This window comes from Misgurnus anguillicaudatus, chromosome 11 (assembly GCF_027580225.2).
Source record: "Misgurnus anguillicaudatus chromosome 11, ASM2758022v2, whole genome shotgun sequence".
Lineage (NCBI taxonomy): Eukaryota > Metazoa > Chordata > Actinopteri > Cypriniformes > Cobitidae > Misgurnus > Misgurnus anguillicaudatus.
Genome location: NC_073347.2, coordinates 26,562,375 through 26,577,858, shown reverse-complemented (window position 1 = coordinate 26,577,858; position 15,484 = coordinate 26,562,375). Strand labels below are relative to the sequence as shown.

The 15,484-nt window shown below is 36.5% G+C and overlaps 1 protein-coding gene across 3 annotated transcripts in view; it reads left to right on the top strand.

Annotated features, from left to right (window-relative positions):
• Window positions 1-608: 608 nt before the first annotated feature.
• The window catches only part of sptlc3 (serine palmitoyltransferase, long chain base subunit 3), a 40,019-nt gene continuing 25,143 nt past the window's right edge, over window positions 609-15,484 (top strand). Inside the window, exons 1-5 of one of the 3 annotated variants that reach the window (XM_055170311.2) lie at window positions 609-935; window positions 1,844-2,044; window positions 5,166-5,320; window positions 6,577-6,725; window positions 15,148-15,272. In XM_055170311.2, the coding sequence (XP_055026286.1) occupies window positions 828-935; window positions 1,844-2,044; window positions 5,166-5,320; window positions 6,577-6,725; window positions 15,148-15,272 (738 nt within the window). In that variant the 5' untranslated portion in view covers window positions 609-827. Of the gene's footprint in view, window positions 942-1,379; window positions 1,536-1,843; window positions 2,045-5,165; window positions 5,321-6,576; window positions 6,726-15,147; window positions 15,273-15,484 lie in introns of those variants that run through there. The other 2 variants (XM_055170310.2, XM_055170312.2) reach the window with 2 other exon arrangements.

The following is a 15,484-nucleotide window of genomic DNA, read 5'->3' as shown; positions in this document are numbered from 1 at the left end:
TAAAACCGTGAGCCGGTACACCTACAGTATACACTTGTTTCCATCACAGATCACACAGAAGAGTCGAGAAGAATCTATTTCTCTATTGGTGTAAACACAATGACTTCTTGTTCTGTGGTGAAGGCTTCCCACATTGTGCCAAATGCAGTTGGCGGGTAGATGTGCAAAATGCTGCGTTAAAAACAACTGCAATGACACCTCAGTCAGTTGATAAAAACAGGGTGTAGGCTAGTAAAATTTATCACACTCCCTATTAGTAACAAAGGTATTTTGGCAAAATATTTAAAATATTTAATAACAAACAAGAGAGTGTTTTTTTTAAAGTAAATTAATTTACATTATCTACGCACGTGATCTATTCCACACAACAAATATGATACAGTGTAGATTTCGTTCATATTGCACAACTTAGGCATGTACATGATGTAATTTAGGAATACGTTTCTCCTATATCAGTTTTGCTTTCACTTCATCACTTCATCATCTCTTCATAGACAGTATATGGGCGGAATGATAAAGTATGACAGAGTAAAGTGTGAAGTAATCACGTAACAAAACTAGAGCTCGAAGTTAGAGCTCTGCCATTATTGATCAGCGAAGCTGTCTATGGGAGCGTCCACAGATGCGTCGCATCGCGTCGCTCGCCTGATGTCCGTGAACACTTCCTGGTCCAAAGTTGTGTGTACACAAATCAAAGTGAATTGAGCATGACGTCGGGCGATAAACTCTGTAATGAATTACAACTCAACGGACATGTACGCACTTTTCTAAACTGAGCGACTGAGAAGAGAAGTTCAACTTTGTAACTTGTTACTAACCTCGCAAACATGATACGGACTGCTGGTTGTCATCAACGTAATGGATCGCTGAAGTCTAGCTTTGACCAGAAACAACTGAAAGATGACAGTAGTGTGAAAAATGGATATCACAAACGGGTACAGGTAGCGTTATGTCATATCGCACTTATACTATTAACGATTTACGTTGTTTATTTAGTTATTAAGTCTTTTACATGACTCATACAGGTAGGCCTAATTCGCAGTCGTTTTACGGACAGTAACTTTTATTTAACATACTCTTAGTTTGAAATTCCCATAAAGTTGTCCTGTGTTGCCTGGGAGTTTGATACATTCAGTGAATCGGTTCGTTTGGACGGTCCGTTTCAATGAATAAATTCAGAAATTAATTCGCGGATTCTAAATGATTCACTGTATTTTTATTAAAAATAGATTAAGTTAAAAAAAATCTCACTTTAATGATCAACAATGCTGTCTATTAGTGCGTTTACAGGCGCATTTCATCGCGTACAATTCAATGAATCGGTTCATTTGGGCGGTTCTCAATAGCTGCAAGGTGCCTCGGTTTATTTCTGACAGGCTTATCGGCCTTTTGGGTTTTTGTTAACAACAAATCGAGGCATTATTTAAAAACGTACAGAAAATTCTGTCTGGGTAACTTAAGTTAGTTATTTTTGATAATAGTTTAGGCTTTTTATATATTTATATAAGCCAGACGCTCGCCCCTCCTTTACCACGGTAAAAATAATATAGATTTGGTTTAAACCTCCTGTGTTGTATGAAAAGTAGTCTGAAAGTTATAAACACATTTTAAAGTTATATTTGTTTTGTATGTAAATTTGGGTGTTTACATTTTATTAAGCTGTATGCTAGTGGCATTTGATGTTACCTTGTTTTCCAATTCAGTGTTGTTATCCCAAGTAAGATATTGTGGTATTAATAATCCAGTGTTCTTATACTTCTCACTGTATTTGATTTATTGGTATTTATCTTTAATAATATTACAATCTGTTAATGAGTTAAAGTTAACACATTTGATGTTATAGGTGCAGACCAATGGCAAAGGAAACGGTTTTCATCGGCCTCAAATTAGGGGTGAAGATTCATTTGAAGAGGCTCCTATGTATGTAGCTGTCCTGACATACATGGGGTTTGGCATTGTTACCCTGTTTGGCTATTTCAGAGACTTTTTGAGAGCTATTGGCTTAGAAAAGTGCAATCAGGCAAAGGAGAGAGAAGAGCAAAAGGTATGTGCACTTATCTTGTAGGTTCATATTATAGTTAAACACAGGTATTTGTGCAACATTTTTCAAGATGCAAAGTTGTTTTGCTCCAGTTTTTATGCACACTGAGGAGAAACAATCTTTTACTTTATGTTTTTTTGGTGGTACAACTTTACGTAAAGCTTTACAGGTAAAATATTCAGACTGAAGTACTTCATATTTACCCAACATAAATATAAATATTGATGACATTCATGTAATCCCAAGTGTTTTTAGTATGACACAATGTTTTCTTATCTACTGTACATGTACATTTATTTACCAGACACTGTTATTCATGTTGACTGAAAAATGACGACACATCAAAAGCAATTTGTCATAAGTGTCGATTAATTACGCATTGTTTACTATGGAAAATCTCCATGGTATGTGTTAGCTAATGCTGGGGAGGTTAAAGACGCAATTAAACCTCAAAGGAGAGTGAGTTTATTGTTTCTACTCGCTGTTTGTCCTTTGAGAACACCAGCCTCACAAAGATGTTTCTTTGGTGTGCATTCTCTCAAAACTGGTCTTATTAAATAAGATAGTATTATTCAAGAGGATCACTTGTGCTATGTTGTTTAAACAGGAAGCTTTCAGTGAGAATCTCATCTTTTGGCTTGGTTACGCTGAAATGTGAACTCTGATTTTTTTCTTTGTTATTGCCTTATTAACATGAATCACTGCAACCTGCTCTCTAAACTAGAGATGCACTGATGTATCGGCTGCCGATATATATCAGTCATTTTAAGTATCGGCTATAGCATGAATAGGCAAATATAACAAACCAATTAGAGACGCCCTGATATATCGGCCAATAATCGGTATTGGTTGATAAAAGCTATTTTTCCACACTATCGGCCGATAGTCATGGCTGATCCTGTCAATCAAAAGAGAACGAGAAAATGCAATGAAGTTGAGTTTGGTGCATAAAAAATGTAAAGAAACATCACTAGTAGTGTTGGGCGATATGACAAGATCGTCCTATCAATAGCCTGTGAAATCGCCGATACACGATAGTATCGAGGGGCGGGGCAATCATTTATTGATTTGTTTATTTTTTATTCATTTATGACAAGTCATTTGATTGGTGGACAAAAAGAAGCTGGCAACGCTGTCATGAATGCACCCTTCTTAAAACTAATGCCATTAATCCGAGCGCATCATAATGCCCAGGCGCTAGGGGTGGGCCGATCCGATATTCAGTATCGATGTTAGTCCGATATTAGCGAAAATGGCCGGATTGAATATTTTAGAAGTCGGGGAGTATAATCCGATCCAATACCAACACAGACCTTAACTGTCATGGCAACTTGTCGTAAAGCGTGACTTGCTGAGCATCATGAATTTGCACAAAGTTGCACTTTAATTGGCCGAAGTTGCACCTTTCATTTTGAAATTTTGTGCTGACAAATTAAAAATGTTGCTACAACATTTAAATAAAAATGAAGCAGCAGTATTGCACAATGTTTCACCGAGTCTTGAATTTGCACAGTCATTTGTTGCACAGTAAAACGTTTGAGTTCTGTAGCTCTGTTTAAGCATGATGCTTTTTGTATGGCTAACAAATGTCTTATTTCCAGCTTAATTGATTAAAAAGGCGATAGAGATGGTATTGGATCGGTATCGACTCAAGGTTGTGGTATCAGACATGAAAAAGTAGTATCGGCCCAGCCCTACCAGGCACTTTGAGGGAGCAGGAATAACACACTGGCTGGTTTTAAACCCCTGCGTGGCTAACAACCTCTCTAATGCAAGGAAATGTCAGAGCAGTGCTTATTATAAGCTCATGTGCGAGAAAATTTTATATTTAGAATTTTGTTAATGCAAGTTAATATAACCACCAAACTATCGGTATCGGCAGATATCATGCTTAATGATTGTCTATCGGTATCGATGGAATATTTATTACATCTCTAAAGCCAATAGTTTAATTACCTGTGTAAAGTCACTGAGCTGTATACAGCAATGCCTGATGCATTATCCAATGTTTTCTCTTTGTAAAATAATGTTAATGCCGGCCTGTTGAATGTCAAATGAACCCAATCAATGTTCAATGAAAATGATTTCATAATGCACCAATAAACTAGCATTTATGCATGTGTTTATGAACTTTGCCTATATGAAACATGATCAAAACGGTGATCTATTTAAATGACAAAAGTTTAAATAAGTGAGCAAGTGACAAGTATCGGTAGGCTATCAATGCATCCCTAGTTTACGTTTTATTCCTTCACAAGACATCAGTGGGATGTGAGTTTGAATCAGACTCTATTTATTTATTTATTTAATTTTTTATATTGATGCCAAGAAATGGTGCTATCCGTGTGAAGGAATAAAATGTAACCTAGGGATGCATTAATAGGATATGAACCGAAAAGTATTGGTCTTACATTAGCACTGTGCATTTCACACTGTGGAGCTTGATAAGCAGGCTTGTGCACTCCATTGGCATTAAAAAAATATATACATTTGTGGCCTCAAATGAATCTGAATCATTTCTGTTTCTTCTGCTCTCTGTGTGAAACATAGGTCTCAACATTGCAATATGTGTCAAAACCCTAGCAGAGGTTTAATTTGTGTGCGAGCTGTGTGCTCTGTAAATGAGAAATAAGAACATTAAAGACGAGAGCGAATGTATTGTGTTTGAGCGTTCTCTTCAGACAATGCATTTTATGAGCGATCTGAAACGTAAATTAGAAATTAGTTTGATACATTCTCATTGACCACAAACTTCCAGCAAATGACCATTATGCAAACGTTAGCCGCCTTTACGTTCTACAGTTACCAACTACAGTAGTATTCGGAGAAGCTGAAAGTATGTTTAATGAAAGCAACATAATGGGAAGTTTACTTAGCCTCTCCCTTTGTCTTCAACAGAGTTTACTTAAGGACAGATAGACTTCAGTAAGTTTTATTGTACCCACTGAATGAATGGTTTCGAAACGACACAATCAGCGTCTTTCCTGTGGTCAGATACGCTTCTACGGTTGAAATAAATGTGGAGCGTATAGGAGCAAGAAGCACAAAATACTGATGTTGGATTGTTTTAGACATGCTTATTGTATGTTGAATGTCATAATAAATAGTATTTACTGTATTACAGGATTTTGTTCCTCTGTATCAAGATTTTGAAAACTTTTATACCCGGAACTTGTACATGAGGGTCAGGGACAACTGGAACCGGCCCATATGCACTTTACCTGGTCCTGTTTTCGACCTCATGGAAAGGGTCTCTGACGATTACAACTGGACTTTCAGGTACATTTGCATGTAGTTATGACCTTGTTGAACAGATACCCAGCAACTAGCTCAACCAGAAGGACTTCCTTGACCACCACCTTGACCAGAAAGACCAAGTTGACCAGCAGTTTTTATGGTCTAAACTGGTTTTAGTATTGGATGCCAGTTAATTGTTTTTTACAGCTTATGTTAATCATTGTTTCTTCATCATCTATCCTAATTGTTCTTTTCCTGTAATACAGTTGCTCCAATATGATATTAAAGGAATATTCCATTTTCTTAAAAGAAAAATCCAGATAATCCACTCACCACCATGTCATCCAAAATGCCGATGTCCCCCCTCGTTCAGTCGAGAAGAAACTATGTCCTTTGAGGAAAACATTGCAGGATTTTTCTCATTTTAATGGACTTTTAATAGACACCAACAATCAACACTTAACTCAACAACCAACAGCCTTTTTCAACGGTGTTTCAAAGGACTACAAACAATACCAAACGAGGCACAAGGGTCCCACCCAGCGAAACGACCGCCATTCCTGACAAGAAAAACAAAAAACATGCTCTTTTAAACCACAACTTTTCGTCTAGGTCCGGTCCAGCGCGACCTAACGTAAATGCGTAGTGACGTAGGGAGGTCACGTGTTACATATATAAAACGCACATTTGCGGACCATTGTAAACAATAAACTGACACAAAGACATTAATTAGTATCAGTTGACATACAACAACGTAGGAATGGGCCTCTTTCAACACACTTGTAAACACTGGGGCGGAGTTTCGCGTTCGTCTTCTGTGACCTCTTGATGTCATGACGTATTGTTTGGGGTCACATGGCGCATCACGACCAGATCTAGACGAGAAGTTGTGCTTTAAAAGTGTATATTGGTTATTTTTCTTGTCAAAAATGACAATCGTTTTGCTAGATAAGACACTTATGCCTCGTTTGGGATTGTTTATAGTCCTTTGAAAATCCGTTGAAAAAAACTGTTACGTGTTAAGTTAAGTGTTAATTGTTGGTGTCTATTAAAGTCCATTAAAATGAGAAAAATCCTGCAATGTTTTCCTCAAAAAAACATAATTTCTTCTCGACTGAACAAAGAAAGACATCAACATTTTGGATGACATGGTGGTGAGTAAATTATCTGGGTTTTTCTTTTAAGAAAATGGAATATTCCTTTAATCGATTCATATACTCACTGATGTGTGCACAATAAGCTTGTCAAGAGAGATCGATAATAATAACAGCCCAATCCTTCTGTTACTGTTCTGAAAGGTTAACAGGCCGAACGATTGAAAACGTCATCAACATGGGATCATACAACTATTTGGGTTTCGCTGAGAACAACGTTGACTTCCTGAAAACTGTAGCAGACAAAACCAAGCAGTATGGAGTGGGGGTATGCAGCACAAGACAGGAACTTTGTGAGTATGTCTGCGGTTTTACCAAAACTGAAACCTACCTGAAATCACAATTTAAAGGCATATTACCCAGCGTGTCTGCTCTTCTGGGGCATGTGGCATTTGTGCTTGCTTAAGAACAAGCGCAGTATGCCGTTTAGCAACTCTGAGGACCTGTCCAGTGTAAAAAAAAATTATGCAGTTGCGAGCAGACCGGCTTTGAGCAGCGTTCATAGGATTCCTTTAACAAACAGATGTGACAAGTTGTCTTTGGTGATTTATTATAAAGCCCAAAGATTTACTAGTTTTGCAGTGGAAGTTGATGGTTGACTGTATTTCTCTTTACAGAACTATTAGATAAATTATAAATGATATGGTTACTTTTTAGTATTGACGGTTTTAGCAGTAACAACATAAACAAACGTAACTTCCGGTAAACTCCGCAAAGAATCGATAACAACGTTTTGAGTCATTTTAGAGTAGTTTATTTCTGATAATAAGCTAAATAAACAACAATAACCAAAACCGGAGGTTACGTTCCACCCAAAAGCGTAACCGCGACAACGCACGTGGGTCAGATGAAACCGTCTAGAGCAGCCACAAAATATTTTTGTAATGCATTGTTGTTCAAACGTTAAGGTTAAACGCTGAATGAATGAATGAATGAATGAATAAAATCCTTAAGTAATGGAAATGTGTCCTGTTTAGGTCTAAGGTATTTAATGAGATTTGATGAGGTTAAATCATGTTAAATATTTATTTAAAAACGCACTTTTAAAAGGTGCAAACCCCATGTGATTGTGGTTTAGATTGTATTAGAAGTAAGCAGTGCCACAGTTTTAAATTCTTTGGTGTGACCAACTTGCTGTGTGCTATCAGGTTTTTCTGGTTTGGTGCGTATGTGGCATTTTTTAGCTGCTTGTCGCTACCTCTTTTCAGATGTGTTCAGAGGTCTGTTCCTCTCCCGAGCATTTAGTCGTAATGAATACACACCCCTTTACTGATATGAGTTTGATCAGTGATCAGATCATTTCCATTCTAAAGTAGGCCATCTGAGAAAGCCTTCACAAACAGGTTTATGCAGTTTCTGCACTACTACGGTAAACTTTAACCAAATGCCATCACAGAAATAGATAATACAAACACCCCCATTAGTCATGTTATAATGGAGTATGTGTCCAGTAAGTCTTCATCTATCTATTATTCTTTTGAAGGATTCTTAAATTTTTCGCATTTAAGCTGTCAGTGTTTTTGAGATATATTTCTGCAGGCACTGTGTGATGTGAGCAATAACAAATAACCCCCCTGACTCCTCATTAAAACTCAGCAGGGAATTCACTAAGAGTTGATGCCACCATTCGTGTGATGTATTTGCATGGGGTGTCTGTGCTGTTTTCATTTGATTTTGCATGAAACTCTGGTAATCATGTTACGGTGCAAACACGCCCAAAAATTGGTGCTGAACAGAGTTTGCATGTGCAAAGTAGTAGAGCAGCTTAAATTTTACCAGGAAAAAATAGACTTCATAATAAGCCTATTTTACATGAAAAGGAAGCCTGTTTATACAGAAATAAATGACAACACTACGCCAACACTTGTTCAAACTGGATAACAGGTGGATTGTGAACATGATACTGTTTTTTGGATTGAATTGCCACATGCAGAACTTGTTGTTTTGATTTGCATTTATGCTGATTCAGGGACTGGTATTATAAATGCAGAATGCAGTCTTGCATCATACGGTTTTACAGATGGTTGCACTGCAAAAAAAAAGACTTTCTTACTTAGCATTTATCTCCTGTTTTCAGTAGGAATATCCAAAAATTCTTAAATTAAGATGCTTTTTCTTGATGAGCCAAATAAAAAAAGTCTATTTCAGACAATTTAAGTGAATTTGTGCTTAAAACAAGCAAAACATCTGCTAATGGGGTGAAAAAAATCTTGAAATAAGTTTACTTTTTTCTTAGACTTTTAATTCAAGAAAATTTTCCGCACTCCATTGGCAAATATTTTTGCTTGTTTTAAGCACACATTTATTTAAATCATATATATTTTATGTCTAAAAACTACTTTTTCTTAGGTCATTTTGCTCATCAAGAAAATTAATTTTTAGATATTTCTACTGAAAACAAGACAAAAATACTAAGTAATGCCGAGTTCAGACTGCACGATTTTAGCCTTGATTTTGACTCGCAGACAGGTTTTGAGAAATCTCAGACAAATGCCTCAAATCCAGGCAAATCGATGCTCATGCACGTGAGTGTCAATCACACAGTGTGAATTATCAAAGACGTGATCTGAAAGAAACGCAGAGACCCGTGAGATATTTGGAATGCTAAATATTTGGACCTGTCGGCGATTCAAAATCTTGCGTGTGAAATGTGTTTTGACTGAAAATAACATCGTCGATGACCTACAGCCAATGAGAGAGAAACATACAGGACAGCTTGAAGTTCGGGGATGATTCTCTCCAACCATTTCCTCCTTCATAATCTTTATTTCTTCTTCTTTCTGCTGCAAAGGAGCGCACATGCAATTTGTATGGTAGATTCTTGCGGACTACCATTTTTAATAATAATCCCAGTCTCACGTGAGAACTCCGGTCTTGCACACATGACCTCGCGTTGTTTCCTTCGCGTCAATTCTTGAGTGCGTTTGGTTGTGAGATGTAGTTTGTGGACCTGGACAAAGTTGTCGGTGGTTCTTCCTATGGTAAAGTAATGCAGTGTGAAAACCCCTGTCGCCAATCCATCATGTAGTCTGAAACAGCAGCGACTGAACTCTACCCTGAAAACATCTGTGACCCGACTAGTTTTAAAATCATGCAGTCTGAACTCTGCATAAGAAAGCCTGCATTTTTTACATGTGAAAGATAATGTAGTAATGGGTTTCTAAGAAGTTTATTCAACCGGCCATAGTTAAATGTCAAAACTCTATACCCTAACTATAACATAATAAAACAAAAAGGTTTTGTTCACAATCAAGATCAATATGGTCTGTTTGTTTTTGTGGCAGGTTTAAAGTGGTGTAGCGTTAATCATTTACAAAAATTCTGCCTTTAGGAGTGTTCCCTATACAGTATATCTTGGAAATTCATAATGCAAATTCTGTCACTAAAGGCTATTTATATGTACAAAGAGACAATCAGGTTTTACATTTGCTTAGTCACAAATACTTACAGGTATCGTATGCTCAAAAGTGACACAAAAGTGAATAGAGGAGTCCGTTACGTAGCATTTATGTGTCAAATTCATTATGACAAGAGCTAAATGTTTCACCATGGTGATGTAATTAGCGGAAAATGTTGTTTGTTGTACTTTATGTAAACTACAGTTTCCTATGGGTCAAAAGTTAAGCTGCTCAGAAATCTGAGCTTTAATTGAAATCCCTCCTGTAATTGAGACTTGTCCTTGTTAAAAAAAGTATAATCGTCCTTCTGTTTTGTTTTTGAATTCCTGGGACAAGTGCTGGTGGAATTTACCGGATTCGAACAAGTTATGCTTATCATCCCTCTGTTTGTAAAACCAAAAAATGTGTTTACAGTAATGCACGTTCGTGGATGTTTATGGGGCACGGCATTATACACTTACCCTGATGTTTTCCCAAACCTGTACAATTTTCTTTCTTACAAAGATTTTAGTGACTGACATCAGATTTTAGTTCCTATTCATTTTCACTAAAGTATAACAGTCGTTTCTTCAGAATGTCTTCACTTCCATAGAAAAAAAGGAGATTTGCTTCCCCAGTAGAAGAAAATCATGCGGGTTTGGAATGACATAAGAATAAGTGAAGTGCATAACTATTATTTTGAAATTTGTTCTTTAACCTGTAGCGTAAATCGTCATTTTAATGTTGGGACTACACTCTTAAAAAACGGGTTTAAAAAAAGGTTATTTATAACTTTGATGAGTATATAGCGAATACATAACTTTGTACAGACACGGTTATTAAGGTTTTGTTAGATTGGTTCTGACATATCTTAAAATATATTAGTGTCATTGTTTTACAAATTGCACATCAGTAAAGACACTTTTAAAAAAGCTTCTTGCCATAATTTAACCAATGTTATTCCTTGGCTTAAAGGTGCAGTGTGTACATTTTAGCAGCATCTAGTGGTGAGGTTGCAAATTGCAACCAACAGCCCAGTTCACAGCTCACCCCTTGCTTTTGAAACGCATAGAGAAGTTACTGTAGCAGACACAGGACAAACATTTCATCACTGGAGACAATTTAATAACAACGTTTTTCCATTATGAGCTTCTGTAGAAACATGGCGGGACAAAATGGCGTCTTCCATGTAGGGGGACCCTCGGTGTAGATAAAAACGTCTCATTCTAAGGCAATAAAAACATAACGGTTTATACACCCCTGATAAGATAGTTTTGTATATTATTTTGCATTTCTGTCAAGAGATCCTTCTAAAAATTACACAGTGCACCTTTAATCTATGCCCTATCTGTGAAAACAGGGAATAATGTATAAAGGGTTAATTGTTTAAAGGACTTCAATTGCAAGTGCATTACTGTAAACATGATTTTTGTTTGTTTTGAAAAACCGAGCAGGAAGTCAAAATTATATTGTGATAATATATGTTAACCTTTACCAAACTGGAATAAAATGATTTGCTCTATTTAAATGATTGACAAAGATTTCTATTGCCACTGTCCTAGAAAGGTATTTTAATACGGCATTTAAAAATCAGTCAGTTTGTTTTCTGGACAGTTTCTGGTTATTAAAGGAATAGTCTACTCATTTTCAATATCAAAACATGTTACCACCCCAACCGAGAACTGCTGACACATCCCTCTATCATCTGTGTGCGTGCACGCAAGCGCCGGCGCGCGCCGCGACACTTCAATAGCATTTAGCTTAGCCCCATTCATTCAATGGTACCATTTAAAGATAAAGTTAGAAGTGACCAAACACATCAACGTTTTTCCTATTTAAGACGAGTAGTTATACGAGTAAGTTTGGTGGTACAAAATTAGACGTAGCGTTTTTCTAAGCGGATTTAAAAGAGGAACTATATTTTATGGCGTAATAGCACTTTTGGGAGTACTTCGACTCGCCTGAAAAGTCCGCTCCCCTTCTTCCTCTCATAATGGGAGAGGGAGGGTGTTACTGCGCCGAGTTGAAGTACTCCCATAAGTGCTATTACGCCATACAATATAGTTCCTCTTTTAAATCCGCTTAGAAAAGCGCTACGTTTTATTTTGTACCACCAAACTTGCTCGTATAACTACTCGTCTTAAATAGGAAAAACGTTGATGTGTTTGGTAATTTCTAACTTTATCTCTAAATGGTACCATTGAATGAATGGGGCTAAGCTAAATGCTATCAAAGCGTCGCAGCGCGCTCCAGCGCTTACGTGCACGCACACAGATGATAAAGGGATGTATCAACAATTCTTAGTTAAGGTAATAACATATTTTAATATTGAAAATGAGTAGACTATTCCTTTAACTCAAGCCAGGTGAAGGAGATCTGTTTATCATTTCTCACCTCATTTGACTGCTATAATGCACCAGTGGCCGGTTGCATAAACATAACCGTTGAGTTAAGACTGTGTCTTAAGAATGTGTTTGACTAACTAGCGGTTAGTTGGGCTATCAGTAACGTTTTACAGTATGTAATTTACTTAAAACAGTTATGATCTGTTATATTTACCGCTCTACTTTCTGGGATAATCTTTCTTTTAATGCTTAAAATTGCCTTTTGGCTGCGTCAGAAGGCTTTTTTTACTTTTTAACCACTTTTATGTATGGGGATGGGCAAAGAACTGAGTTTTATTGACAAAAGGATCAGAAAATGATAGTCACATGAGCAAATATAGGGCTCAAAGTCTAAGCATGTGCACAAACTGTCAAGTTATAACTACAACCATGATGTGTTTTTTTTTATTGTTTTTACTTTATTGTGATGTGGAGCAAAGACAAAAACTGCGGGTGTGGCATTAACCTTCATTGAGGTATTAAAGAACAGGAAAATCCTGGACCTGTAAGGACACAATTTCTTTAAATTACATTAAAGTAAATTCCTGTCATTCTGATTCATATTGCATTTCAACATCCTGTAATGTGTGACCAGTTCAATTTCTTAACCCTTTAACTGGCGCAGCCCTTTTTGAGTGGGCGGGTGGTGAAAAGGTGACACACATTTTGTTACACTTTTTTTGTTCTAGAAGCCTACTTTTGATCTTGTTTTAAAGAAGACAATTTAACGGTTTTTACGGAAGTGTCTGGAGGTGAAAAATTATATTTTTTATAGCAGTGTACATTTATTTTTAATAAATAAAAAAATGCAATATAGTATTATTTTTAATACATAAAATTATCAAAAAACTGAGGTTTGTGTTGGTTTGATGGGAGGTTAGCTGCATACTCTTGTCACAAATGAATAAATTACAGTTACTGCATTATTATTACTGCTAAAAGGTTTTGAAATATGAAAACTACATTCTTAGACCTTTCCGACAATATATAGTTTGTTGTGATAGATTAACATTTACATGAAAAATGTTGAAGTGAACTTAGGTGTCCCGCTCACATGACAGTGCCAGTTAACGGGTTTAATTTAAAGGTAATCAATTCTTGTATTTTCAGATTTGGTCTTGATGTTTAGACACAGTAACCTCTAACATGACTGGGTTGTTTACTTAGATATTTAAATTATATTGACATCATACCCCTATAATAATTCAAAAGAACACATTCGAGATTTATGGTTCATATCTGCCCTATATTTCTTTTTTTATTTGATCTCCAGGCAGAGGTTATTCTTTTGGTTATTAAATTTTTATGACCGAGTATCACATGTTGATCCCAGTATTACATGTTGTTTTGTTTTTGCCTTCACATTTATTCATTAACATTTTGACATTAACATCTTAAATCCCTGAAGTGATTAATAACCTTTTACCCAACACGTTCTGACAGATCTCATTTATTTCCACTACGCTTGCGTTGTTTGAGCCGCTGAAGGTGAAATTCTAAACTAATTTCCTTCACAACCGTGGGACGCTTAATCTGACTGGAATAGACTGTGGTCTAATGAATTCTTAAAGCGCTCTGCTGTGGTACTGTGGTTTCGGCCAGCTGCTCGGTGGTGTGGTGTAAAAGGCTTATTTTTCTTCTGTTGCACTTGTGGCAATTAACTAACCCATAGACTTTTAAATCATTATTAAAACTAACAATCTAATTTCACATCTAGCAAAGAAAAAGAAACAAGATCAGAATGGTTATATTGGCCCTGTTTAAGCTCTGTTTTAGCTTATCTGATTATATCTACTTCTCGATAACTTGTCATCTTACACGTCTGAAGCATTTTTCTAAAGCACGTTAGCATTTTTTATATGAGCTCTATTGTTTAGGTTCAGCAATTTCACTTTAATGTCAATGAAAAGGTTATTAGTCATTAATTGACATGCCTTATTTTCATAAATGTCACTTTAGTCATTTCATTGGTATTTAACAAATTCTAATGTCCTTCGCTGCAAAACCCTCTTTGTGCATGCAAGCTTTTTTGGCAAAAACCTTGTTTCCCAATCCCGCCCTCTCTCCAGTCACTCTTCACTGTCCTTTCTGAACAAAGGCTCAAAACTTTGGTCAATATCCTAATATAACCTTTACATCATTATTTTTAAACTTTATTCCTATTTAAAATCATAGCTTTGTAGAGTTTATTCTTGCCTCTTTAAAGGGGACATTTCACAAGACTTTTTAAGATGTCAAATAAATCTTTGGTGTCCCCAGAGTACGTATGTGAAGTTCTAGCTCAAAATACCATATAGATAATTTATGGTTGGATAGTGCAGATTAAGAGGCGGTATTATCTCCTTCTGACATCACAAGGGGAGCCAAATTTCAATGACTTGGAATGGTTTACCAAAACTAAGTTGCTGGGTTTTTTTTTTTTTCACATTTTCTATGTTGAAGGAAGCATTGGGGACCCAATTATAGCAATTAAATATGAAAAGTCCGATTTTCATGATATGTCCCCTTTAAATTTGAAGTATGGTCTATTTTTTTAGGGTCCGCGTACAGTGCGGGTGACGCAGTTTTCGAAACCCTGAGTACATTGTACTAGGAGAATGTAGTATTTGGTCTAGGAGATGCATTGCATTTTGTCGCAATGCGCATGTGTCGAACGTCTGTGTACACGTATGAGTAAAATAAACGCTCTGCAATGCTATGCGTTCTTCCATGTGTGTATGTTGCATACACATAAAAAACAAACTATACTCTGGGCTTTAGACAAAATGGTGAATGCTCTTTCAGTTGTAAGTCACTTTGAATAAAAGTGACTGCTAAATGAGTAAATGTAGATTAAAATGTTATCAAAAAATATGAACATATTGCAATGTTCATATAAGGCAGTCATAATGAACAATTTCCAAATCTTCTGTTTAAATGCCTTTTTTGCTTGCTTATGTTTTTTTATATTATAGGCAACTTAACTATTCATGAAACACTGGAGAGGCTTGTGGCGGAGTTCTTGGGGGTGGAGTCTGCCATGGCATTTGGAATGGGATTCGCCACTAATTCCATGAACATTCCTGCTCTAGTGGGAAAGGTAAGCGTTTGAACTTTACCCCCTGTCGGTGCCTAGATATTTTTACATCTGTCTGATATTTCTCGGTTTTATCAGTTGAAGCAGCACTCAAGTGTGGTATTAATGTATTATCACTGGCCGCCTGCCATTAATTGCCGCTGTAAACTGCTTTTTACACACCACAGATTCACCCCCGTCAACCTACACAACAAATGAACCCTTGATGAAAGCAA